The sequence below is a fragment of the Camarhynchus parvulus genome, chromosome 1 (genome assembly GCF_901933205.1).
Source record: "Camarhynchus parvulus chromosome 1, STF_HiC, whole genome shotgun sequence".
Taxonomy (NCBI): domain Eukaryota; kingdom Metazoa; phylum Chordata; class Aves; order Passeriformes; family Thraupidae; genus Camarhynchus; species Camarhynchus parvulus.
The window spans coordinates 39,504,252-39,531,869 of NC_044571.1; the positions used below are offsets into that span (position 1 = coordinate 39,504,252).

Sequence of the window (27,618 nt, forward strand, 5' to 3'; positions counted from 1 at the left end):
TCAGGAAGCAAAGTGTCCATCAAGACCCAACTCAGCCATCTCATCTCCAGGATGAAGAAACTCAGCTCCTCAGCCTCTCCTCCTGTGCCATGATCGGCCTGATGGCCCTTCATGGGTTCCTTCCTGTTGGTCAGCCTCTCTCTTGTCCTGGGATCCACAGCTTGGCACAGGGACTCCACACAGAGACTGTCAGAATCAAGTGCAGGGGATGGAGCCCTTCCCTGGACCTGTGGGGTGCAGCTGTGCCAGCATGGCCCTGGGGATGCTTGGTGCTGCAAGGACACACCAGTGACCCTGTGCAGCTTGTTGTACAACTGCACCCAGGGCCTTCTGGGCAGAGGTGCCCTTCTCCAGGCTTCAGGAACATCCCCCAGCCTTGATCTTTCAGGGATGGCAGACAGCAGCTTCATGATGACACACGACAGCTCCCTGAGAGGCCTCCAGTGTGTCCTGTCAGGTCCCACAGACCAGCTTATTTACATAGACCCTGGCTCCATACTCCCCTACTGTGGCTGCTCCCTCCCTCCCCAGAGTTTTGCTTCCAGGCCTGAGGCTGGGCAGACTCTGACAATAAAGCCTGCAGTTTTATGGAGCAGTGCATCCATTTGACTGGTTTTCATTCTCATTTTTCCTGCTGATACGCTTGAGCTAGCCATTTTTGCTGTCCTGCTCGTCCCTCACCAGTTTTCATTCCAGACAAGCTCTGAACTTCCTCATTCTGCTCCTACAAGCCTGGACCACACTTTCTGTTGTTTCTTGGTAGCTTGTCCCCACTTCTACCTCCTGTCTGCTTTCTTTTTGCATTTAAGCTGAGACAGGGGCTCATCTGTCATCTCAAGTTTCCATTACCAATTTTTCCCCTAATTTCCTTGAAATCTTATACCCAGTGGCACAACTTCACTTTAACAGAGCTAGAATTTTACCACCCTTGAGAAATTGCTACTGTCAACTTTGTTGTCTTGATCATAAACTTTTCTTTTTCTGTCATTGTTTATTACAAATAAATGCTTATGCTATAAATTATTTGATATAATTAAGCTGCACCTAAAAACGCTTCAGTTTGATACACAACTATGTCTTGTATCATACAGCACCAGCCTCTGAAAGGTGATGAAACAATACTAATTCACTGTGACAGGAGATATAATCCTAGTCTTTCAACACTGAATTTTAGCAACTGAAAAATGTTTTCCAATCATCTTCAGCAGCACACAGGAACATCCAGCAGCACTACTTTCACTTTTTAGAATTAAAATAGGTACATGCAAACTCTGCAAAATTTTTTTACTCTGCAAACTCTGTAAAATTTTTCCTTTCCGACATACCTGTAAAGAGCTGAAGGTTAAAGAAAGCACTATCCAAGAGAGTCCTTCTGGAAAGCATTGACTCACAAGAAAAAGAAAATAATAAAATTTCATCCCAATTTTGGAAGAAAATGGGAAAATTTTCAAGTCTGTTTTCCTAACTTTCTAGACAAGATATCTATACTCAAACCCTAAACACTGCTTGCTGTAGTCTGAAGCACGGAGACACAGTTAGGAAAACCAACAAATATGAAAATAATGTGACAGCAAACTTACATTCCTGTTGAGAAATAGCTTTCATTAGGAAACATTTGCACCAATTTCTCATATACATTGTTTAAGATGGCTGACTTGGCAGTTATTTTTAAAGTTGGGCTCATTGATCTTAAAGGTCTTTTCCAATAATTCTATGGTTCTAAGTCATGGAACATACTGAAATGGTTACTTCCATATGTTTAAAAAAAATGGTTTGCAAGCAAAACTGAATGCATGCTAGATCATTCTCTCTTTTCCCACAGTTTAATGTTAACAAAAACTTGGCACAGGTACTTGACATATCTACATCAATCTCCCACTCTGCTCTCCATCCCCATTCCAAACACTGATCATGCTTGGGATCTAACTTCCTTGAGAAACATCCCTAACAGCATTTCCCCCCAAAATTTCAGGAAGTATATCTTTCCAAACACCCCAAGGCTCATGCACCAAACAGACTCATGCTGTGTTGCTCACAATCTGAAGATGCTTTTATTTCAATAACAAACTGCCCACCTGGTGATTCTGAACTAACGCTTCCTTTCCCACTTCTCTTCTTACAGACTGTTTCTTCCTCTTCCCTAAGAAATGTGTTGCAATAATAACAGTATCTCCCACTCTGCTGTGATGACAGCTTATGCCCAGTTCTGTATTCCTGCAAAACTCCCTCTCTGCTTACTCACACGGGATCTCTTTGAGTTCTGGGTAACCAGATTTTCCCAACGCCTTCACAAAGCCTATCACTGTGACATTACTCTGTATATCTTAAAGAGTTATCTTTGTCTTTCTGGTTGTCACTTCCCCAAGGCAAAGGCAATGTTTTTCCACAAGTTCTCTTTAGTGCTGATTATATCACACAGATAATTTTTAATTACCTTTCTGTTCAGAGCCACACCATCTTCACAGTCCAACACTGCACAATCTACATTTAGTGATGGGATTTTTCTTATCTTCTTTTCATCATCCGCAGGTACATAGAGCACAGCCCGTCTGGGAACATACTTGTGTGATGATGTAAAGTGATAACTAAGCTTAGGAACACCAGCTGGCAGAAGAGAATCCACCCTGTAAAGGATATTGTTGAAATTAGACTATTGGCAGCAATGCTGTAAATCATACTTGACTGTATTTTAAAAGCAAAACATTCCTAACTAGATAGTGGCTGGTTTTGGGCTACTTACATATTTTTTCCCTTTGGAAGAGACAAGTTAGGGAGATATCAGTATTACTGTTAATTACAATGTAAAACTCCAAAACCACTGTGTTCAATAGAATTTGCAAATTTAATCATAATTGAGGGCCTGCCAGGGCTGAGGTTTATCCACGCAGCTTTAATTACACAGCTTATTCTGGGTGCTACAGCAAGTATGAAATACAGAAGGGTGGTGGTTGTTTTTTTTTCCCCTGTCATAGGAATCTTCTGTAGGATGCAGACTGTGCTGGGAATGGATCAGGACTGCTTTGGGGAGGAGCTGCTATCTGCTACATTTCCTCCAGGAGCTGGATGCCATGCTGTGAATGAAGCAGGGATGCTGGTTAAAACAAACACAGGTTTGTGAAGTTCATTTTGCAACCTTAGCATTATATCAACAAATGTATTTGCATGCAAATTCTAAATAAGCAAGATGGATGGAGGGGGAAATGAAGAAAAAATAATGAAAACCCTATGTAGTGTGGAACCTCAGTACTTCAGACCTTCACATCCACAGCACAGACTTCCACTGGCAGAGTTCACAAACCCAGCAGCATCAGCAGCAAGTTTTTGGCTGTGGTGTCTTTTTAAATTTGTAAATGCTTTGTGCAGTACACATCAGTGCAGGTGTGAGCCTTTGGTGCCACATGGTTTGAGAGCATAACATCCCTGTGGCCCATAGGTGTGAGCTCTGGGGTGGTCTCCACCACCTGCCAATATTCCTGGTGAGGGTCCAGCTAACCTGTTCCAGGCAGCAGCTAGGTTAGAGCACTTGGAGGCTGCCAAAGGAGGCTGCTCTTCAGTGCTGTGGGGAGCTTGCTTTGCTCCATAATTACAAGCACAGAAATAACTTATAGAGGGTGCCACTGTGTTTCTTGGCCTTCCAAAAAAAACCCCTTGCCTGCTCATGTTCCTCCCCACTGCATGTTGTACCCCCCAGGCCTATTCTGCTACATCAAAGATGAGGACAAAATAATACAATTTACCTTCATACTAAGCACAAGGCACTTACACCTCAAAATAATCCTACCATATAACACCATTATGCATTATCATGTATATTATTCAGCAATTTGAATAATGCAAAGCTTTCCTAGCACCATGATGAACATGTCATTATCACATCATGTCAGGGACCCATGCATTTTCCTGTGCCCCTCTTAATAATGCTTCTTAAGTTGCTCGACTGGGATGACACATGGCTACACACACATGTGGGTTTTCTTCAAAGCAAACATGACTAATACTCTCAAATGCCTGGAAATGAGTTCAGTCATTCTAAATCAGAGCCAGTGTGGCATGTCCTTGACAGACCACTGTAATACTTGCCTTTCTAAGCTGAATCTGTTGAAGAACCCTGTCTTCCCCTGGAGTGTGCACCCTTAAAGCTGAATATAAGAGCTGGGTTAAAAATATGAAAAAAGCTTTTAACACATTTTACCTCAGTAAAATAAATTGAAAAGGAAAGAATTCCATCATCTCATCTGCTGCATCTGTGCATATCCTGTGTGGATCCATTTTAAGAGCCTACAAAAATCACTGCTGGGTTCTTCTTTGCAACATGCCTGGTAATGCTTAATTCAGTTTAAGAAATGGGACAGCTTGGCAGTTAAATACACATTATTCTATTAAAAGTGCCAGTGTTACCCTTGTGTATTACAGCAACAGCTTCAAGACTCAGATGTAGGAGGTCCTATCAGCACCTGGAGACATGCAACTGAGATCCACTGAGCCTCTCCAAAGTACTCTCTTTGCCTCTCTCTCACAAACTGCTTCACATTCCCTGCTTCACGCTGAAGTGGAGATGGTAACAGAACTCGTGGCAACTCAAGTGGCTGCTAGACAAATCCACTTAATCTCATTTTCCTGCAGTAGTACACCTTGGAAGAGCAAGGACGAGGTGGAAGAGTGGTTTATCTCAAATGGAAAGAGGAAGATTTTTTTCAGTGTGACACAGAGGTCAGCAAAGAAGTCTGCAGTCATTCCCATAACATATATGAGGGAACAAAAGTGATTAGTTTCTTTTCTGTTTCTCTGGTGGTTTCAGCCTTGTGGTTCCCAAGGGCACAAAGGAGCCAAAGAGCTCAGCCCATTAATAGTTAACTCCAGCCTGGAGCCAAGCAGCCCCTGAGGCACCCTTAATGACTGCCTCTCACCAGCCCTCCAACCTGCCAGAAACCTGATAGACATGGCTAACACCATAATCTCAGAGCATGCTGAGATGAGATGTATCTTCTGTCACACATGTTTCCCAGGATTTCTTCTGGGCTGTCATCAAACCAAGGGCTGTTTGACCAGCCGTTTTCCCTCTCACTGCTGCAAGCCCCATGAAGGCAGCCCTGCTCTGCATACCACACACAATGGTGTGTAGTGTTGTGTAGGTGAAACCACCATTACCTGCAGACCAGATTTAGTCAGCTGTCACCAGCCAGGTCTATGAACTTGTGTTTAGATGGAGGAGCAGTACAGCTTCCTCAGCAGACCACCTGACTCCACAGAAGTGATAGACTTAATCTGTTAAAAAGCCATCATTAATAGGCTTAATGCTGGAAATGCTACTGCCTGGTGACTATTGCCGTCTCCCTCTCAGCTAAAGAACTTGTAACCACATGGGCTCAAACAACAGGTTTCTCAGGACATGAATTATTATAAAAAATACACTGTCAATGTGTCAAATTATTAGTTTTATGGGATATCTTAGCAAGTTGAAGAAGAAATAATTTTTCAAAAAAGTATGGTCAGGAAAAAAATATGTACAGCAGGAGGTGGTGTCAGTGGACCAACACAGAATCCTTCTCCTTTCAAAACTAAGAGCTCTAGAAATATTAATATGAAATAAGAGTTTTCAACATCAACATCATACCTATCTTTAGGTATGACAGCAGTAAATTGTATCAAAGCTAATTCTTTGACATATATTCTTTAATCATCACTGTGCATTTTGCTCGCAAAGTCATATTTTATGTTCTACAACAAAAAGGCAGAGGAACACATGGATTAATTAATAGATCCATTTGTCTATAGACTTATTTTAAACAGTGGCAAGGCTTGTGGTGCTCTGTATATGAGCAGTTAGCTACTCTGGTAGGAAACACTCCCCTGATTATCTTGACTTCTGTTATGTTGATAGAATGAAAAAATCCCCAGCAGTTGCTTTTTTAGGACAAAAAACCCACACAGCACTGCAGTCTCGATTATACTGTTAACCCTGCGCCATAAAGAGGAGGAAAATCTTACATATGTTTCCTGGCTCCAAGTATTTTAATGATTCAAACTAAGCTTGACTATGCTTTAAACTAAACACATGGACAAAAGCCAAGTGAATTTGCTAAGACAATGTTTCTTCCTTTAAGCACTGTAAGTTAAAACAAGGACTCGGCTATTGGGTAATGCTCATTAAATTGTTTTACAGCAGCATATTTTCATTCATAGCATCTGGCAGCATGCTGAGTGCTCTTGGGTCTCAGAAATAAAACTAAATTTCTTCAACAAACATAACACTCTACTAAAGTCTTCATCAAATATGTAAAAGTAGCTGGCAAGTTAAAGTTTCTCATGGTCCTTTGAGAACCATTCCACCCAAGAGTGAATAGTTCATCCTCAGGAAGGAGAAAAGAAAACCTATTTGACTACTAAGAGACACTGCAGTTTGCAATGGCAGCCATACAGCATGACTGTGAACGGTAAAATTACCCCAAATTATGCAAATTTCCCTGCTGTAAACTGCATTTTCACATTCCGGCATTGCTCATACACATACTTAAATGCACACACCTGTGCAGTGACATTGGTGCCAACAATACATAGGTCACAAAGTAAAGTACTCGTACAAGTGATTTCCAGCACTTTAACCTGTGCCTCTGTTCCCTGTTTATTTGCTAAATCAAATCACCCCTGGAAGATCTGCCAAACACATAGAAAAATATTCATTGCTCAATAGGCCAAATCTTTCCTTCTACAATCTTTGGCATAGTGTAGACAAAGTGTTTGCAAAGAGCATTTTTAGACACTTCACTAAAACTATTAAAAAACCTGGATAATTTCCACATATATTTTTGACTTCAGTGCATGTAACTACACACCACAATATCTGTGGAGCTGTGGAAGAAGGACAGAAGTGTCCCAAGACCCACAACCCGCCTGAAAAAGAGACAGCTAATGCAGGAAAACATCGTACAAATTATTTCTGCAATATGTGCAAAAAAACCCACTCTGGAGAAAACATAATGGTTTTCCTGTGTTGAATTTACCGGGGAGTATCACACCACCGCACACAAATAATCCACCAAAAACAAAGGAAACTTCTATGGAATTACAAAGCCCCACCATTTGCATAGTAATTCTTTCTAATTAAGAAAAGAAGATACAAGTTGTTTGTTATAAACATCAGCAGGCCCTGTGCAAATACGGAGGGCTCGCAGCCGCGCTGAGTGTTTGTCGAATCAAAGCGACTCGCTGGAGAGTTTTATTGGTACAGCTGCGGCGCATGCATTTTATCACACATGCTAATAATCCTGGTTATGGCACTAACATTTTAATCATTTGTTCTCTGGGCTTGTTTCTCAAACAATTAGCACTAATGAATGGCCAAAATACCTCGGATCATATATGTCTAATTGCAGTCAAGAGCGGTTATTGTCCGCATGTACATTTCAATTCACCTCTGGGGATAATGTTTGTTAATTGTATTTCTTTATATAGCAAGTGAAAAAAGGCTGTTCACTCAAAAAGGGACTAAGTGTTCTCTTCTTTCCCTTTGTTCCCACAAGAAGCTAAAGTCACTTCAAGAGGCACTTAATCCCATCATCCATGGTTACAATTGCCTTACAGCATCAATCAAAAAGAATCTGAAGTAAAATGATGCAGCTATATTGTGTAATTAAAAGCAATTCAGGTAGTTATTACTTGGGGCATTTTCCAGGTCCAAATACTTAAAATGGCACTGCAGGGATTCTAAATACTGTAGTGTTTTAAATTTGGTGAACTACAATATCTCACAGAGAAAGGGAAGGAATATGCAAAAAAAAAAAATCTCCTAGTGTGTATTGTAAAGTGAAAGAAAAGAGGAGGAACAGCTAACGTTTGAAGTGACAAAATCTACAAGTCTCCATATAAAAGGGAAATAAAAATATCAAGAAGAGAGAAAAGGGGAGGAAAAAGAAAAGGACAGCAGTTTTCAAGGAAAAGAAATGCCTCGTAATTGTTAAAAAGTTAACATGTGAAAAAATGCTAACATTTCCTCGAATGGAAAACAAAAGCTCATGTCACAAGGTTTACCATCAGAATACAGGTCCCCAAAATCTTAGTGCTCTCCTAGTGGAAATAAACCCGGGTAAAGCAAGCAGCTCTTCTTTAGGGAAAGAAAAAAAAAAAGGAAAAAAAAAGAAAAACACTTAGGTGAAAAAAAAAAAGTGAAGAGCTATGATATTTACTTTTGAATAAAATGTAAGGGAAGAAACTTTACGTAACAACTGCTGCTAACCCTGATCCAATTACGCTGAAATTAAAACTGGGGGGTTATCAACATACCAAACACTCAGCTTTACATTTTGATTTCTTCCTTTGTTCCAGACTCAGTACGGTCATTTCCCTGACCCTCAAAAAACTAATTAAGAAACCCCCCCCAAACCTAAGCCCTTTCCAGGGCAGGCAGAAGCCACCAGCTCTCATGGTTTGAGATCTCTTGACAAGCAGTTTTCTTTACCAGGAGAGGCTTTGTCTGATTTTAAACTTCTCACCATAAGGCTGATACTATGTCTCACAGACATAAGATGAAGATTAATTCCCCTGAAGCTGGTGGAAGACATAAAGGTACAAAATTGGCCTCCCAAAAGTGAAGAAGGTGAAAGAATAAACCCTAGCACTTCCTCAGCATCCTAAGGGAGACAGGCGGTCTGCACCCAGCTGCGGGGACTGAGAGTGGTGAGCTGAAGAAGCGCTCACAAAAACTCAGCGAATTAAGAAATTTAACCCCCGTAACAACCAGCTTTGGATATCAAAAGGGACAGATTGGAGGGGGTTGCTCCTGAGAGCTCTTGCCTGCTGGAAAAACTGTAGCAGGGAGAAATGAAAAGGGGGCTTCCAAGTGACCTTTCACAAGCACTCATTCCAACTGATCAGGACACATTGCATTATAGCCAAAAAACAGGGAGCTGAACCAAATGGGGAAGGAGAGCCCCACTGATCAAAAAAAAAAAAAAAGATGACACAGAGAAGTGTGAGTGGAAATGAAAACTAAGCACCAAATCCAAAGCTGCTGGAAAGTAATTTTAGGAAAAATATGTGTCTTTGTCTGCTATTTAAAAATTTTCCCTATCTCCAGTAAATCAATGTAAGTCATATAACTGGGCACCAGAGAAAAGATTGAATACAAACCAGGAACTTACTGGCAAAAACTTAAAATCATGGACCCCTAAGCCATAAAATGATGAAAGGCTATCATAGGTTAAATAGTTAACCAAACTTTCTCCTCCCACCAGCACTAAATGTAAAAAAAAAGAAAAAGACCTTTTATTTACCCCACCATGTTCTTTCAACTACATTTGACCCTGTTGTTTTGGTTCACTCTGAGCTCCATCATGCCTTAAATTGCTTTGACTGAAGATCAGGCATTTTTTTCTTCTCAATTCAAAATGGCCAAATTAGACAGCGAGGATAAAAATAAAAGGACCACTGGCTTCTCATATTACTATCGTGTCCTGTTTTCAGGGCAGCAAAAATAGCCTGTTTGTGAGGAAGAGGAGAGTGCTAGGGTTCTTTGACTTAAGAAGTGAATTTTAAAAGAGATTTAAATAATGGCTCAGGGTGACAAGGGCTGCTGCTTCCTACTAATGGCAACAGGCTGCTCCTCTCGGGCAGCCTGTGTGTGTGTGTGTGTTTGCTATCATCCAAGGTTAATTGGTGTCCTGTCTTGGGGAGCTTTAGCATATGTGACATACAGTTGAGGCTTTGCTCCCTTCCTTACGGTGTGGATAACCCTGAATCACTCGTAATGCCCATAAAGTATTCTCGAGCCGAGCTGTACCTCGCTTTGCTTTTACCATTGACAAAGTATCTGGCTTCTTGGGATGCTTTCTGCTGCTTAATCAGGCCCACAGCACTGCAGGGCACTGGAAAAGCACTCTGTCTGTCTGTAACACATTCACTTTGCTACTAAGGAACATGCAGTTAGGATAACTGTTAACTTCTCTGTCTTCCTAAATATAAAGATATAGAAATAAACGCTAAGTGTGGACAATTTTTGTTTTAAGAAAATTTTAAGTGCTTTCATTTATTTAACTAATTCAGTTTCTAAGTTGCATTTTAAAAATCTACAACACTGTAAAGAGATATTGCAAAATTTTGTCTAGCTGTATATTTTTATAAGCGAAACTCTTACATTACATTTTTTAAACAGAATTGCAAGTAGCAGCTGCAACAGAAATTTGCAACACATTTTAAATAACAAAAACATCCCACAATAAAGATGAAGATCCAATACCAATATTGAGAGATTTAGAAAAAAAATACCAATAAGTTAGCCTTTTTTAAGGTACGCATTGAGAAGTAAGAAGATATTGCTTTGGATGTGCGACATTGATGTAGATTTATTTTGATTTACTTGGTTTTGGGTTTTGTGTACAGACAAATATGCACCAACTGTTATCAGAGCTGTGTGGCACAAAGGGAAAAACACGCCTTTGGAGGTTGAGAATCTTCCAGTTCAGGGGGAGGACCAGATATAACCAAAAAGCTGTCCTGGAACATCCCCCACCAAAATCTGTCTTAGGAAGTGAATATATAAAACCCACAAATCTGCAATGGTTGCACTTTTATACAGTCAGACCCATCCTGGTGGCCTCTGCAGAAAAGCTGAACTTTGAAGGGATTCTTTATGTCACTGCAAAACCACTCTTGGCTCTTCCAGTTCTCCCCTCCATCTTACCATCAGGTACTTACTTCCCTCGCTCCTAAATCTGCCCCAGCCCTTTCACACACTGACTTTGCACCCACGCATCTCGGTGTCCATGCACCAAAATTGGTAATGATGTTTGGGCACAATTTCTTTTCTTAGTGAAGGTGTTTTCCCCTCTTTTCTCCTCCACTGCCCTCCGTTCCCTCGGCGTCGGTTCCCACACCAGGACACCGGGAGCATCCCCACCACTGAGCTCCTGCAGCCCCGGCCACCGGCCCAGCTGTGCGCACATTGGCTAAATGCTGCAAGGTCAAGATCCAGAGCGGGATTCAAACATTCCACGCTAATTACTGTGATTAAAGTCCGAGTCCCAGACTTGTCCAAAGACTCCTGAGCAGTTTAGGAGCAGGCTGCTAATGAGTTATACACAAAGTAAGAAACAGGCACTTGATAAAGTCAGAATCAATAAAGTGCCATTCCTGCCTGTTAAAATGATCTTGCCATCCATCACAGAGAGTCACTATGTTCACCAGAGCCTGTGTAGGTTAGATATCTATGTCTGCATGGTGTGAGAGAAAAGGAAAACAGTACAGTCCTTGAAACCACTTCTGAATTATATCAGAGTTGAAATAAAATTACACCAAAGTTGTGACTCACAATTTTTAGCAGAAGGAAATGAAAGGAGTGTCAATATACTAGTGCTGCAGAAGTCAGGAGAAAGAAGGTATTTGTCATCCACTTTGGGTCTTCCAGAATTTCTGATTTTTTAATTACAAACTGCTGTCTTCATAGTTTTGGTTGTGGTGAGGATATTTTACAAACTGAAGGTCCATTCACGCTTCTAGGAATTTTTCACTGGTAGACCATATTTTATCTCAATTTGCAATTTACCTCAGTCTACACTTAGTCAAACCACAAACATTTTGATGATTCCTGTACTTAGAAACATAGGTAAATTATAATACTATGTAAAGCACAGACATATTTACCATATAAGAAAAAGAAAACAATATTGCAGTCTTTGCATTTTGAAACTGCTCCTGTAAACCCACTTGAGCATGTACCTAGCCCAGAGAAATCAAAAAGACTAGTCAAACACTTACAGTTAACCATGTGCCTAAGTGCCTCCAGGACTGGGGATTAATTTTGAATTATGAAACTGTTCCATTTCCATGTGTTCTTAGGCTATACTTGGGTCAACCTGCTTTTTACAGGTTTTTGTATAGAGACTTGTGCAAAATTGAGACTTAGATGTATATGGATGCAATCCAGGTGGTGAATATCTTTTAAACAATATAAAGATGCTCAATTTCAGCTGGAGGAAAAAACTAAACTTACATGATCTTTTCAGAATAAGATTAAAAGAAAAAATATTATTTATGTTTAGCCAAGTATTATTCTGTAGAATTATTATGTGGAGGAATTACTAAGTCAGAGAATTATTTTGTATTAAACTGGACTTATTCAGAATGTTTTCTGCACCAAATAACTGAGCAGTGAAGAACAATTTAGCAAGCAATTAGTAAATATTAAATCGTTGAAGAACAGAGCTATAAAACTACAATGCTCTGCAATTACATCCAAAAAAAGAAAATGTTGTAATTACATCAAAGCTGATGCAATATGACAGAAAAAAAGAACGAATACACAATGCTTTTAGTTCAACAGCAACTGTGGCCACACTAATTGAAAACCAACTGCTCCCTGGCTTTGAATACAAGCTTGGTGGAAATTTAAAAATATTTCCTAAACGGACAATAAAGAAGAATGCTTACAAATCCTGCAGTGCTCCAGGCAACACTTAACTTTGGAAATGTCTACAGGCAGAAATACTACCCTGCAATATGGCTCAGGATGGCACAAACAAGCATCTGTGTTTATTTTTTAACTAGTGGATTTATAAGAGCAATGAAATCCCTACATAAGCATTTTATATTGACCTGATATGGACTTACTGTTTTAACCAGCTTTTTAACTAACTCCACAAGTTAATAAAGGCAACTACATGAATCCTTACTGCCTACACATTAAGATAAGAAAAACATTCATTAAGCAATATCCAGACTGTTTTAATTACAGGAATATCACTCTTATTTGTAGTATAATGTTCGTTAAGTACAGTATAACATTTTCTTAAAATGCCCCAGAGGCAGTTAAAGTCTTGATTAGCTATTAAAAAAAAAAAAAAAGAAATCTCCCTTAACTTCAATCGCAGGAGTTAATGCCTACTGCAATGAAATTCCAGCACTTATAATCATGCAAAAATGTCATATGAAAATCTTGTTAACCATGAAAACATTATATAAGATCAAATGAATCTTCTGTGCTGTTAGCACTACTCAATGTCAGCAAAATGTTGGACTCTTTCTATGCTGATTGTGGTAGTAACAATAATAAGCCCAGCCCTATTTCCTTTGAAAATGACATCAATTGAAAACATGCTCTTATTTTATTAATTTCAAAATATAGCAAGGAATGCACGAAAATTCCAACTTCTATATTTTCATGCCTTTGACTACATCTCTGTTCTATTATCCAAAGTTAAAACATACCAAACTAGAAGCAGTGGGTGGATTAAAAAACATTATAAAGACAGAACCTTCATGATGTCCAGCAAATAAACACTATTTAGGTGCTTTATTATGTAATAATGAAACTTCTTTTTTTTTCCCTGCCTTTTCCAGTACATTACAAAATTTAACATTATTACTGTTATTGTACAGAGTACAATGAAATATCTATATGTTCTTCAGTATTTATCCTGCATCTGCCCCTTATTCCATACAGCTATTGAAAAAAACAGCTGTTCATTTTTTATTTGTTAAGACCACCAGGAATTAAAAAAATCATGAACATGATGCATTAAAAATTGCAATATTTTAAAAGTACATATTGAAACATTATTTTCTGGTTCTGTGTCCTTCATATTTTCAAGCTTTTTCAAAGACAAAAATTTTCTTGAAAAGTAAAAAAAAGTGAAAGGTGAGATTTCAGGAATCAGGATTAAAGGAAATAACAAATACGGTGATGTTAATGATAAATAGGTGACAGCTGTCAGCTCATTTTGATCTTTCACATAAGCAGCTGAAGGATAATGTTATTAAATGGGAATGCCAAACCGTAACTCGGCAATGGCCCTCCAAAACCATCTCCTTAGTAAGGTCAGCAAAGTAAAAATTGCAAATTTAGCACCCACCAGTGTCTTCAAGCTCAGCACCTCTCTATGCACAGAGTTCCCCACAGTGAGTGATCAGCATCTGCTACCCTGAAAGGGACAAACCCCTCCCTCCACTGAGCTGGTGGGTCAGGTCCTGCCACCCCCATGGGTGCATATTTGGGGGGAGTGGTCAAAGACCTGGGTGCACCTTTCAAGGCCAGATTCAGCCATAATCCTCCTCCTGACTCAGGCAGTTCCTGATATCCCTTGAGGAGGTGAGCATGCCTGGGGGAGATGAACCCCACCCCAGGGTGTCCCCAGCAGGGAACCAATTTCAAGGAACACATCGGTCATATCATGACAGCCTGTCCTACCAGGCACAACCTTTGCTGTGTAGGCAAGCTCAGAGACCATAAAGGTGCTGAACCTACCAGGCAGAAAATATGAATGTGTGATGGGGGATAAACATTAGCCAAGGAATAAATTTTAACACTAAATCAGAAGATTGCTATAGCTTTACTTTTTTAGCCCTATTCCTAAAATATTTTATAATGTAATTCTCTGAACATTTTCACAGAACTCTTCAGATTAGCTTTGCCACATCCCAGGAAACTCAGAAACCTGTCCTAAAACCATGGCTCCCAGGTCCCTGTTTCAGATCCCCCACTGCCAAAGTACCATCCCATTTGATAGTTCATCATCAATGAGGACACTTTAAAAAAATCATCCAGACTTAAAGTCAGATGGGATGAAAATCAACTTCTCTGCAAATCAGTAAGATTTTATTTTCACTTAAAAAAAAGGAAAAAAGGGTAAAAATATCAGGTAGCAGCTCTTTTTGGGGGCGCCTGATGGGCCTGTGCAAGTGCAAGTGCAAATCCAAACACTATTATTTTATGACATGCCCTGTGGAAGTTTCTTATCTGTATTTCCCAGGTGAGATTACTTGTGTGGTTATGGTTGCTATAATATATATTGACTGTGGCCAGTGAACACATGAAAAGGCTCACTGACACTTAGGCAAAGCTGAAGAACCAAAGCTTCTCCCCTCATCAGCAGCCTTGCTCCACAGGATATTCCTTCTCTTCCAGACATTGCAGTTCTGTTAAATGGGGGTTTCCTATCACTGCATCACAACACACATCTTCATCATTGGTTCCCCTCTCTTAAAACTAAATTTTAAAAAACAGCCTTGTCCTTAATGGCTGCCTAGGGGGGAGGAAAGAGTTGGACATTAGAGAGAAAAGTCAGCAGAGAGGGAAGGGAAGAAAGAGACAGAAGTGTTCACCAAGCACACAGCTTGCTTGGGGACCCATGAAGAAAAAAATTCTTCCAACTTAGTTTAAGTGTGAGGGTTTTTCTCCTCTAAATTCTTGACACGGGCTGTTCAATATTTATTTAAAAATAAGTGAAGAAGAAAAATCCACTGCCTCCCTTGCAATCTGCACATATAAGTAAAATGGCTTTTAGCTCGTAATGATGGTACACTATAGATAAGCAAAAGTCCTGGATTACAGGAAAATAAAATCTATAAGGAGAAATAGGATTAAGTCTACTTCCACATAACAGCTTTTATGACATTTAAATGAGCAGCTGTGTTTCTTTAAGTAAGTGTTATAGCATTCCACATCTGTATAAAAACTGAATTACAGACAGACTTTCTCAACTCACTGATATATAACCTTGTGAGGATAAAAAATCCCTGTGAAAATGCATAAAGGCATTGCTTGGCTTTCCTTTAAGTCTTCCTTAACAACCAGTGTCATGAATATAGGTTTAGGCTTAAGGAAATAAGGCAGTTAGATCATTTATGTCTTTTGTCCTGTACTGCACAAAGAGAAAAATTATTCCATTACTGAATCAGCCAACTTTTTTTCTTTGGGTAACATTTTAGATATACTTTAGTGTAAAGGCCTTGAGATACATTTTAATTCTGCAGTGCAGGCCAGTAATCTGTAAGAACATTAAGAAACAGTATCTCCCAAAGTTAATATTATATATAAGGAATCTGGATGGTTTGAACCAGTTTTAGTTTCACTTGGTGCCTTGCTTACCGTCATCTGTTTCCTTGCTGATAGGAAGAACGTTATGGATGTTTCAATTTTTATTCTTCCTGAATAACATTTTAGTTGAGCTGGTGTCTCAGTAACAGCAAAATTTGTTGACTGAGATTAACATCAGATGTGGTGAAAAAAAAATTGTGGCATATTCACTCTCTTCTCTAGAACACATCCATCAGACAAAGCCTTCCTCCTTTATTTGTGCCATTTGTGTTTAAGGGAGAACGTGCAAAACAATGACCTCACTAGTTTTGTGTGCAAGCAAGAACAGAATGTGAGACACCAAGCAGACATTAAAATAGGTCCACCCTTAAAGATAAGGTTTTCTTTTGGCCTGCAGCCACAATAGTCGGAGGTCAGCGTTTATACGTGTACGTGCTTGTGTTTATATATTTGTGTGCCTTTATATATCAATCTACATACACAATCTGTATTTTGTATGTGTGCACATATAAATGTACATATGTAAGTGTTCATATATGTACATGTGTATACATGTATGTATATGAGATCCAACATGGCACAGCGCAACAGCAGCACTGATCAGTGGAAAGTGGCAAAAAAGAATTTACTGCCATAAATCCAAGGAATAATAAAACTGTTTTTTTCCCCCAACTTTTAGTCTCAAACATTCCTCATACTTTGCTGGAATAAACTACCTGTTCCTGCGTCTCCAGCAAAGGCATTAGAGTGGGAGTTCTCCAGTGGAATACAGAGTTTCCCCCGCACCCCAAATGTACCAGACTGAAGGCTGTTCCACCATTACTTATGGATGGCCCTGCCTTGCTTTTGCAAGGCTTGAGGTCTTTGCATCACACACTGGCCACACACTGTGGGCATCCTGTGCAGCCTGCAAGTTCAGGTGTGACCCTGCATATTTACAGCTGCTGTAGACTGAAGCTGTGTCTCAGTGAGCCAAAGCAGTGCTGTCCCTCACGTTACTGCTGTCTTGGACAAATCCCTGCCAGAATAACAAACCACAAGTGACACTCCTTCTTTCCACTTCATCTCCTGGAGCTTAACATTTTTAGCCCTGAAAAAGTGAACACTCATATCCTCTTTTCCTTGACCCTGCTCATACTACTTCAGTGGTGAAGGAGGGGATCTGGGGGCTGTTTCATCAATTCTCTACCAGCATTTGTTAATAGAGGGGAAGAAAGACTAATGGCTAAACCAGGCATTTACAGCAGTAGCCAGAGACATTAAACTGAACCACAAAAGAGGGGGTTTGGGAGAAGAGATAATAATTCTTTCCTTTTTCCCTTTTGAGAAGCACCAGGATAAGGTGGGGCACACTCTTGTCATAAGTATCTTAAGGGTCTTTTCCAATCCAAATTATGTTCTCTTTGCCTCTCCTAAGGGCCCAGTCTGGGCTGTGGAAACCACAGCTGAGACCTTGGAAAAACAGGCTCTGTTCCTGTCCTAAGCAGATAAAATGTAAATTGTTTTCCCACCATGACAAGAGTCATACATGCTTACTTGAGCATTTTGAAGATGTTCATAGATTTCAATCCACAAAAAGGATGTTATAACTATTAGTAAGAATGTTTTTTCATGACTCTGTGGCTTATATTAGTTTGAAAAATAAATAACCAGTAGTTAAGTTGCATGTGGTTGTAATTATACTAATTGTAAAATATTCTGTTTCATTATTTTCTAACCTCTGCAAAAATGTTCCTGTTATGAAGAAAACAAACAGAAGACAGATTCTAGACCAGGACAGACTGAATTATGGAGAAGTGAAGATAAAAGAGGCTGGAAAGACAAATAAGGTTGCAGGTGGCTGCAATATATTTATTACCCTGTTATTTTAAAAGACATTCACATCTTGATTCAAAATACACTTTTATTACTCTCTACACCTTTTCCATTGCTTGGAAACAGCAATCAACAAACCAATGTTTAACCTACCACAAGGAATATTAGGGGGGCTTTGAAAACAGGGAAGATGGAGAACTTTGTAAGTCTGTTCATGTTTGAGAGCCAGTAAGGAAGAAGCCTAAAAATCATCCACAGGAGTAAGAGAATGAAAGGGTAATTGTAAGCTGCAAGAAGCTTACAGCTCTGGCAGAGTAATGAAGTGAGGAAAGCCCAGGACCAGGGCACCACACACACAAAATACTGAAGCTGACAACAGGCAACAGGCAGCTATAGAGGTGAGTCAGAGCAAGAGAGTCTTGAACAGCCAGCACACAGCAAGGCAGGATGGCCCAGCTGGCCAGGAGAGGGGTGACAAATGCATAGGGCCTTAGTGAGATGGCCCCTGGGCACCACAAGGGGTTTTAGGTTTGTGCAAGTGGCAAGGCAGACTCTGCTAGGATATGTCCCCAACCAAGCCACCACAGAAGACAAAGAAGGAATGTGGGAGAGATGAACAAGGAAAGGAGGTGAGACTATGGAAAAGAAACCACACCATCAGCCAGGGATGCAAAAAAGAAGACATAGTAGGCATTCACTTATAAAGTCTGAAGAAAACAAGGTCAAAGGCAAGATTTAAAAAGCAAGGTGAAGATGTAATTTAAAGATAAAAAAAGGAAGAAAAAGGCAGAGGACAAGGTCAGTGGAGATTTTGGTGAGGGAAAATCAGTGAAGCAGGGACTGAGGAGTCTCTTGATTCAGCATCAGAGACAGAGAAGATGTATTTACTCAGGGCAGCCAACTGTATCACTTAAGGAAAACGGGTAGAGTGGCGTAAGTCTTTGAGGAATGAAGCAGTGGAAAGAGGAGTCAAGGATGGGAGCACCAGGGAGGAAGTGGAGGAAGCAAAAAGGAGGCAGGGGGATCTTGATTCAGCCAATAAGCTGAGCCTAATGTGAAGAGTCTGAGCACTTGTGTCGCATCACTTGACTAACCACCACTGTAAACAGAGCCTGGTTCAGGAGCCTTCCAGCAAAAGACTGGGGAAGATGTGTAAAATACACAGAAGACAGTGGTTCAGCATTGAGAATGGAAATGAAATTGGGACTTCCATGGTCATCCCAAAAGAAGCTCTTCTGGAACCTCCTAAGTGTTACCTGTCACCTCACTTCATAGAGAAAGCAGAAAAATATTTTTACGTGGCCTACACACTGATTTCCTGCACACAAGCAATCATTTTAGTTTAGGCCTCTAGATTGTTTTGCCAGCACTTAATGTTGCATAAAAATAAAGAAACTTCAGCTCCCTGCAACGCAGTGCAAGTGACTGAACTTCCTTTCAGTAGCCAGAACTGCATCTATTAAATGTGTGAAATGCTAAAGGTAACAGTGTCCAACAATAGAAAATGAAGCAAAAGGAATTTAGACCAACCTCAGGAACCAGTTTGCCAAAATTATGGGTGAATGCTAGGGGAAAAGGACAATTAATACAGGGACAGATGGCTAAGCAAAAACAAAAGCCATTATCTAAAACCTGGCTAAGGAAAGCTTAGCAACTGATTGTTCAACAGAAGGAATTAAAGAACTCAATTAAATATAGTACTATCAATAGTTTGGATCATAAGGAACAGGAAAATAGAGGACTTGTTGTCATTTGTGGCAATATTAAAGTCTTTCTGTGCTTACATTAAATATTAAGGTGCTCAAGTTTTATATAGAAGCAGACATTTCTCATCCTTGTGAGAAGGTGGGTTATAGAACACAAACAAACTCTAGGCCAGTAATAATAGCTTTAGTGACTTGAAAATCTTAGAAAACCATAACAGTGTTCTGCAAGTGGTCTGCAGCTCAGGAGATCCAGCTGAAATGTGACAGTCTTTCCCTCCCCTCTTGATTCCTCCCCGAAACACGCATGCATATAGTCCTGGAAAACCACACTCAGGTGAGATGGGCAGTCTTTGGCTGTGTCCCCACAGGGGTGAAAGGCTACTCCAGAACAGCAGTATCGTTTTTTGAAGGTGGTCCACCTGAAACACATCAGCTGACAGCCACCACTGAGCAAGAGTTGGGAGAAAAGCATGGGATGTGGTACAAGGAAGATACGTCTCACATGTGCTTATTCATGCCAGGAGAGAGATCTGCGACCTCTGGAAGCTCTTAGCAGAGGGAGGGTGCAGCACAGGCTCTGACAATCCACTGGCATCACCACCTGAAGTGCTCTCTGCCAAGCAGCCCATGGAAAACTGCATCTGGGGGAGCCTCAGCAGCTCTCATGCTAGGAGCAGGCACATGCATTGCAGTCAAATCACTTGGTCCCATACAAAAAGAATTAACTCTAAATAAATGTCTGAATCTCTGCCTGCAGCCTCAGTACAAACATTGACTCCCTCAGGGGAGCACTCTGTGAGAAGTTGCACAAGTAATGAAAATGAAGCCTTCTAACAGCTTTACACACAAAATGATGGCTAAACCTTTCTACCATCACTGTCTGGTACAAACAGTTTTAACCGATAGGCCTCGCTCATACGCGCAAGCCATGTTTGGTTCTTGTCGATACTTTAGCAGTACTTTAATTATTTCAGTAATTAGTTGACATGCATTGTTTCAACACATCACATCTCCATGGTGGCATCATCAGTTTGTAATAGAGGCTTCTTTAAGAAAAGAAACAGCTTCCTAATTTTTATATTAAAAAAAGTTAATAATTACAGGAACACTGACAGTGTTGCTATAGTTACGACTATATCAGCCTTTCACTTACAACTCCCCGTTTTCAAGGGTCAATAACTCAGTTGTCAAAAATCCCACTGGGCAGTAGCCTGACACATCTTAGACATAAATGAAACAACTGCATAAATAAAAATCAGCTGTTACACTCTTGTGAACGTTTTGAATAAAATCACTCTTTCCATATGATATTTTGAGCATCCAACAGTAGGTTTTGTGGCTTTTTTGTATACATTTTTTGGCAGCCTGTTGGTCCTTTAGATGCCCCAGCGGTTTTGGCAACTGCCAGAGGGAAAGGGAGAAGAGCCATCACTTTTTCCTCCAGCCATTTCATCCCATCCCACCAGAAAGGAAGCAATTCTGGACGCACCCGCTACGGTCCCAACAAAACTTCCCCAGGATTTTCAGGCACAAAAGCTTCACACGCATGTGCAGCAGCTGGATTACCACAAAAGACCATAACGGCCCTAAGAGCCGTTACGGTATATCAAGTGAGTAAACCGAAAACTAAGAAGGATTTACACAATGACCATAGTGGCTCCCTGGGAGCCGTTACGGTCTATCAGGTCAAAAATCCACTTTTCAAAGAGCGCCTAAATATGTGTATACCCAACAGGGCCTTGAATCTCCGGAGCAACTATCACACACATTTTCAAAATCAGCCGGGGAAGAGAAGGGAGATTACACCCAATAACATAAAGAGAGAAATTTTTTACAATGAATAAAAGACATATCATGCAAATTCTAAAGACCTACATTTAAATGGAAAGAAGTGCATGTTAAGTTGAGAAATAGGACACAACATGATTTCTTCATTGTCAAAACAGGTCCTTTGAGGTTTTTTCTTTTTTTTCTTTTTTAATGAAAAAGGAAATTTCCCACCAAAGCCAATCACTTTAAAAAAATTAAAAGTTCGTTTTCAAGAAGTACAGATACAATACAATCACAGCTGGGTTCTGAATTGCAGTTCTGCTGCATTTCAAGTCTCTAGTCACGGCACAAGTTGGTAACAAGGCTCAGCTTTGCCTTCCTTTAATTCTCTCCCATTGTGTCACGAAACGAACAAGTTACTCAAGACAGTAATTTTCTCCGTAAAAGTCACGTCTATTTTTTCTAAAAAGAAATCTGTAATAAATCATCAGCCTACTTACTTTTTCTTCTTCCCCTTCCTTTACATGACATATTTGTTCCTGCAGCAAACCTTGCAAGAGAACACTTTCTCTCTATGACCTGAGATAACGGTAATGTTGAAAGAATGGCCTCACTTGTCAAAGATTAGAGGGCTGTCTGCAGCCTACACTCGTCTTTACTTCAGCCAAATAGGCCCAATAAATGCTAATACTCAGCATGACGCATTGAGAACGCTAAGCCTCAACACTGACTAAGAAGAAAGTATCACAAATTTACTGAAATTATCTATAGCACAATAGAGAAGAGAAGGAATTAATCAAAGTCTCTCTCTTAATGCAATGCTTGATTGAACTATCCCAATCCCTTTTTAAATAGGATAACCTAGTGGCAAGTGACCCCGATGACACATCCTAGAGAGGTACACAAGTACCACTTGTTCGATTTTTTTTCTTTTATGACCTCATTAAGAAGGATTTTGAAGATTGTTCCTGAGTATGAGAACAAAGTGTCTGAAGATATCTCTAGCTTTTTATGTCTTTAGCCTTTTGCTGTTGAAATGGATTTTGAACAAGTGTTTATAAACTAAGTACATGCACAAGCAAAAAAGAAAAGTCCTTAAAAATTATATCTACTGAAGCTACCTTTTCTTAAATGCAAAGACTAGCTAAGTCTCCAAGAAACAAGAAAGTTTTGCCAAGATGAACTCATGATTGCATCTACCCCCCACCCTGTACTCCCTCTCTCTCCTTTCCTGTTATAGACCTCATTAATTAGATTTGGCGGCAATTTTCCCTTCCTTATCAGGGAAGACAGAGTCTGCCAAATCTGCTAGTGTGAAAATACTCCATCGCCAGTAACATTTTTTCCTAAGTGTTTGTTGATTCCACGCTTGGATTTAATATCAAGGATTATATTTTATAACCAGAAACAAACAAACAGATTTATAACTGAAGACTGAAAGGCAAACAGCAGAAAAAAAGCAAGCCAAGTACTGAACCCAAATGTAGCATTTTTATTGACTTCTTAGAAACCAAATAACCTGGCATATTAGTGTGTGCATTCTGCAACAGACATTCAGCCCCATTGTACTACTTAGAAGAGAATAAAAAGAAACCCTACTGTTTGAAATCCAGCGGAACATCCCCACAACAGAGCACAACTGTTCCCTCATGCATGAATGGGAAGGAGATGAAAGAAAAGATGGACTTCTGAGGTACAGCAAAAAACAAAGACAACAAAAGTGCTGATCATGAGGGAATGACACAACTCATTGCTGCAAAAAGGATGAGAGAAAGGAGCTCAAACAATGGTGCAGACAGCTAAGTGACATGTAGAAGAATTGAAAAATCTACAGAAGTGTCTTTTCTTTCCACACTTGACGAGAAACAATTAAATGTTGGTACATCTGTCATAAAAAAGATAATTGAAACCTGTTACCATCATTATAGACGGTAACTTAACTACCAAAACTGTAACTGTCCAATTAAGTGTTGCCCCCTCTGTTATCTACACCACTTGCTAAAATGAAAAAAACCCTTTAATGCTGGTGATGATTTACCCCCAGTATGGTTGTTACAAGCCATGGAGCTGAACTGGCACGTTTTGTAAGGTGGATATTTAGGCTACAGGGTACCTGCGTCTATTTGTACACACACAGATGGGGAAGGCAGGCACACATGGGTGCATGCAGGCTCACATGCGTGAGCGTACGCATTCACGCACTTGCACTCGCACACCCACCAACCAGGACAAATTTTGCAAACAGATGAGATTTTTGACAAGGAATCAAAAAAACCCAGATAACTGCCAGAAACCTCACTAGGTGTTTACTCCCCTGAAGGTCCACCAGCCTGTGAAAACAACACTGTGCTAAACTAATCCACTGACTGTTGCTACTTGCTTGATAATGCGCAACACTCCACAAAACTGCAAAGCAGTTATTGACCCTGTCAGAACACCTGATTAATGGATAAATGCTGTAATTGATTAGCAGAGCAGTGTGAATTAAAACAGAATACAGCATCAATAATGAGCCACTGACAAAAGGTAGCTGACATAAAATGTAAAATGGTAGCCTGCAGCCATAAAATGTAAAATGGTAGCCTGCAGCCATATCTCATCAAAGACATGCGTTTCTTAAAAACAGAAGAAAACACTACCCCTGAAAAAAACCCACAAGTGCGGTGTCCTGTTCTCTGCATTCTTTAGGCTTTTCTCTTGGTAATGATTAAACCACCAGCAAAATGTTATGGGAACTACTCGAGAATCCACTTCATACATCAAGCCAGGCAGGGCAGTTAAATGACCACATTATCCTCTGGGCTTCTCTACCCTTAAAGAAATCCACTGCTCTACATTCTATCCCGGTGAACTGTGATTTTGGAGCGGCACCGGGCACATCCAAGGCTGCCTTCAGTGTGGTGCACAGGCAAATCCCACAGTTCATAGGTACAGAAGGGAGCCCCGCAACGGTGTCACACCAAGGAGACAATTTGGAGCTACAATCATCACATTGTTACACTTGTTTTCCATTCCCTTAAGGGCCTCAGGAGGCCAAATGATCCCACTTTTGTTCCTTTTTCTTTCTGATTTAATCCTCTTCTAAGGCCTCACATTATATGAAATAGATTATATAGATTTCATACAGCACCCGCAAACACACATGTGATGTTTCCCTGCTGTAGGAAAGCAAGTTTGTAACACAGTATCAGAACCTTTCATGGTACCTATCTTGGTCTTCCAGCTCTTTAGGCACCCTGCATTACTCTGTGCATTAGGCAAGTTGACACACCTAATGTAATGCCATCAGACATATCAAAGCTGTCTTGGTACAAGCAGAAAAAAACATTAGCTTGAGTAGAGCACTTAATGCAATTACGTTGCTCTGACTTCCTGAGCTAGCTCACTCAGAAGTAATTTAAGCTTTTCTACATGACACTGTATTGCACCCAGCAAACACAGCCTCTGCTCAAAATGGTTGTTGCTACTAGGGAAGTCTCAGAAGTCTCTCTATGTCGTTTTCCCCCTTAAACAAAAACCCAGAAACTGTTAAACTGAAGATCTGTGCTTTTGATATGAAAAATACGAATAATGAAAAAAGTTGCATCATTCCCTTGCAATAATTTACTCAAAATCTGTCAATCTGATCCCCATTTCACATTCCTCTGCAAAGCATAATGCATTTTTCTAGCAGTTCTACAAATTCACAAATATATATTCAGAGATTAAGTCTTTTGGAAATCCAAGTCTTTTAGGATAATATTTTTTTTCACCAGCTAACCATTAGACTTATTTTGGGTGCAGAATGATTTTTCTGCTTCCCCAGCTGCTTCAGGACTGCTGCTTTTTCAGTGGCATCACAACTTTTTCAATTTAAGTACTTTACCAGTTCAGAAGCAGATTTCATTACATCTCACATCGGTAATCTAATACATTACCTGTGTAGGTGATCCCTAATTATCAACCAAGAAAATCAGGTATTTCCAAAGAAAAAGCCTGGTGTCTTTGGGTTGGAAGATCTGCCTCTCTCCTTTTACTGACCTAACAAGAAGTTACCCTAACACCTTGCACTTTAAAAGCTACAACTACATCACAAGATCTCTGTCTTAGCAATTTAAGATAATTGCAATTAAGGAGGTTTTTAACCCTTCCTGTGGTATTCTGGTGTCCTCTGCAGCTTCCTATGGTATTCCTGTTCCTGTGGTATCCCTGCAGTTCCTATGGTGTTCCTGTTCCTCTGAAGCTCTCTGTGAGGACCAAGGGATGGAGAAACAAAGTGTGCTCTGATGGGTCCCCTCCCTACTGCGGAACATCTCCAGTCCAGCAGGCACCTCTTTGTCCTAAAACTTGGCTGGACAAAAGGAGGGGCAGGTCACTGTGCATATGAGTTTGTTCCGGGGCAGGGGATCCTGGGTCTCCCCTACTGCCCATGTTCTCTGAGAAGTCCTGTGCTCCAGGATACCAGCTGGTTTGGGGAGAACTGAGGCACAGGTACATTTCTGCTATATAAAAAGCTATTGGCATTTCTCTCTTCCTGATCTTCAACAGGAAGAATAATGGATCCTTGATGAAAAAAGCAAATGGCTGAGCAACTTGGGCATTTTTTGGAGTCTGAACCTGGTCAGAGTGATGGTGAGACTGAGCCCAGCTCTCACTGCCAGGGCAGGTGGGGTAGCACTGGAATATCAGAAATATAGGCATGAAGGCACTCCTTTAAAAAAAATGAACAAGTAGACCTGCTGACAGCTCAGCTATTTCCTGGAATAACTGCTTTACTTACCTGACTCCGGAGAGCCTGCTGATGCTGGATCCCCAGTGCTGGGGGGCAGCTGCCCATAGCCCTCATACAGAAGCTTGCGACCTATAATAGGAGAGCTTACGCTGTCTATAACCATGTAGAAAACACCAGCTTTCTACTGTTTATTATCAAACCCAAACAGTTTTTACAGAAATGAAATCTTGTCTCCTTTCCTTAGCTATTTTTATATTGTATTGTAAAATATGAAACCTGGTTTCAGCCTAGAAGCATTCTAAAAAGTAACCTAAAAATACTTCAGCAGTCCAAAAAGAGGAGCCTACCTTAAAAAATACTGACAAGAGACAAAGTTACATCAATTTCAATGGAAGCAGGATTAGGCCCTTTAACTTTTTTTTTTTTGGGGTTGGGGGGAGGGGATGGAGTGTGCAGGGAAGAGGAGAGACGAAACTCTGGCAGCTGAAGGTTCAGCTTGATCCTCAGAAATTTTAAAGAAGACATTCTTCTCCACAGCTATTGTCAGGGCTGGAGACAAAAGTAGAGGCCCTTTCAGCTGCTGAACTTAGCCAAAAAGCCATTTGTAACTCCTGCAGAGCAGTGCTTTTATAGGTCAGGGCATACTCCAAAAAGATTTTCTCTTTTTTTCATTCTCTTTTTGGAAGATTTGGTTAGGACCCAGAAACTTAGCTCAGAAATAAGCAAAAAACATTTCAGCAGATTACAAAACAGCTGTAGAAAGATCTCCAAGTGCATTGTTTTAACACAAACACCGTTTTCTGATTTGGAATTATCTTTTGCTAGTTGGTGTGCACACCTGAAGCAGTCATTGCTTCTCAGACATAGTTGTCCATGAATTTTTGTTTGCTTTTGGGTCTTGAGGAATATTAATGCATAGGTCAAAGAGGAATTTTGGAATTTAATTTTTCTTCTAGTCCCTTAACATCAAGAATCTGGAAAACAGTTTCAGCAAAAACATTTTACCAATTAGAAGGTGCTATATACTTTTTTACCTAATAAAACTCAATCAGATTGGCCAGATGACAGGGGTGCAAGGATCTGCAAAGGAAATGTCAAGGTAACAGCCTTGCTGTGTTTGTACACCCAGCTAGTGGGAAAAAGTTTCCTGGAATGTATGTCTGACTGCACTCTAAGGGCTGCTGGAGAATTCAGGCTTTAACTGAAATGGTGATCCCAGTACCTGGGGGACCAGATCCTCACCTAAAAATCCTTCCTGTCCCCCAAGAAGAACAACTGGAACGATTTGCTACAAACAAGCAAACAAGAAAGGAGTAAATCCTACATAATTAAACAGTAAAAAAGGAAATGGAGTCAAATAGAGAGAAAAGAAGGAGATTTGAGAAGATTGATAGAACACCAGAGCCATATACTTCATAAAAGAGCAGGAAACCAACCCAAACATTTTATCAAAGGAGAATATTTTAGAAATCCACATGCCCAACATTCTTGATAAAACACTGCTCAGGTAAAATCCCCACTGATTTCCAAGACTGAGCAGGAAAAAGAGAAATGTCATTAGCTAACTCCTGGTATACATTTAAAGAGAGCCGTCTTGTTTAAATATATTTTCTTCCTAAGAGTCTGCATGGCTAAATGATCCTGTTTAAATAAATTTTCTTCCTAAGAGTCTGCATGGATAAATCAGTGATAATCAGAGGCTTTCAGACAATGAGATCCTGCCAAACCCAAACAAATTCTCTGATGTGTGCAGGTGTTGAACATTACACTGGTAATCAGAGTGATTGTCTGGCTTATATTCATATTTACAG

General features: G+C 40.2%; 1 protein-coding gene across 1 annotated transcript in view; it reads right to left on the bottom strand.

Annotated features, from left to right (window-relative positions):
• Window positions 1-27,618, bottom strand: part of CLYBL (citrate lyase beta like) — a 164,993-nt gene that overhangs the window by 75,210 nt on the left and 62,165 nt on the right. The window contains exon 2 of the mRNA XM_030950586.1: window positions 2,435-2,624. Coding sequence (XP_030806446.1) covers window positions 2,435-2,624 — 190 coding nt within the window. The remainder of the gene's footprint in view (window positions 1-2,434; window positions 2,625-27,618) is intronic.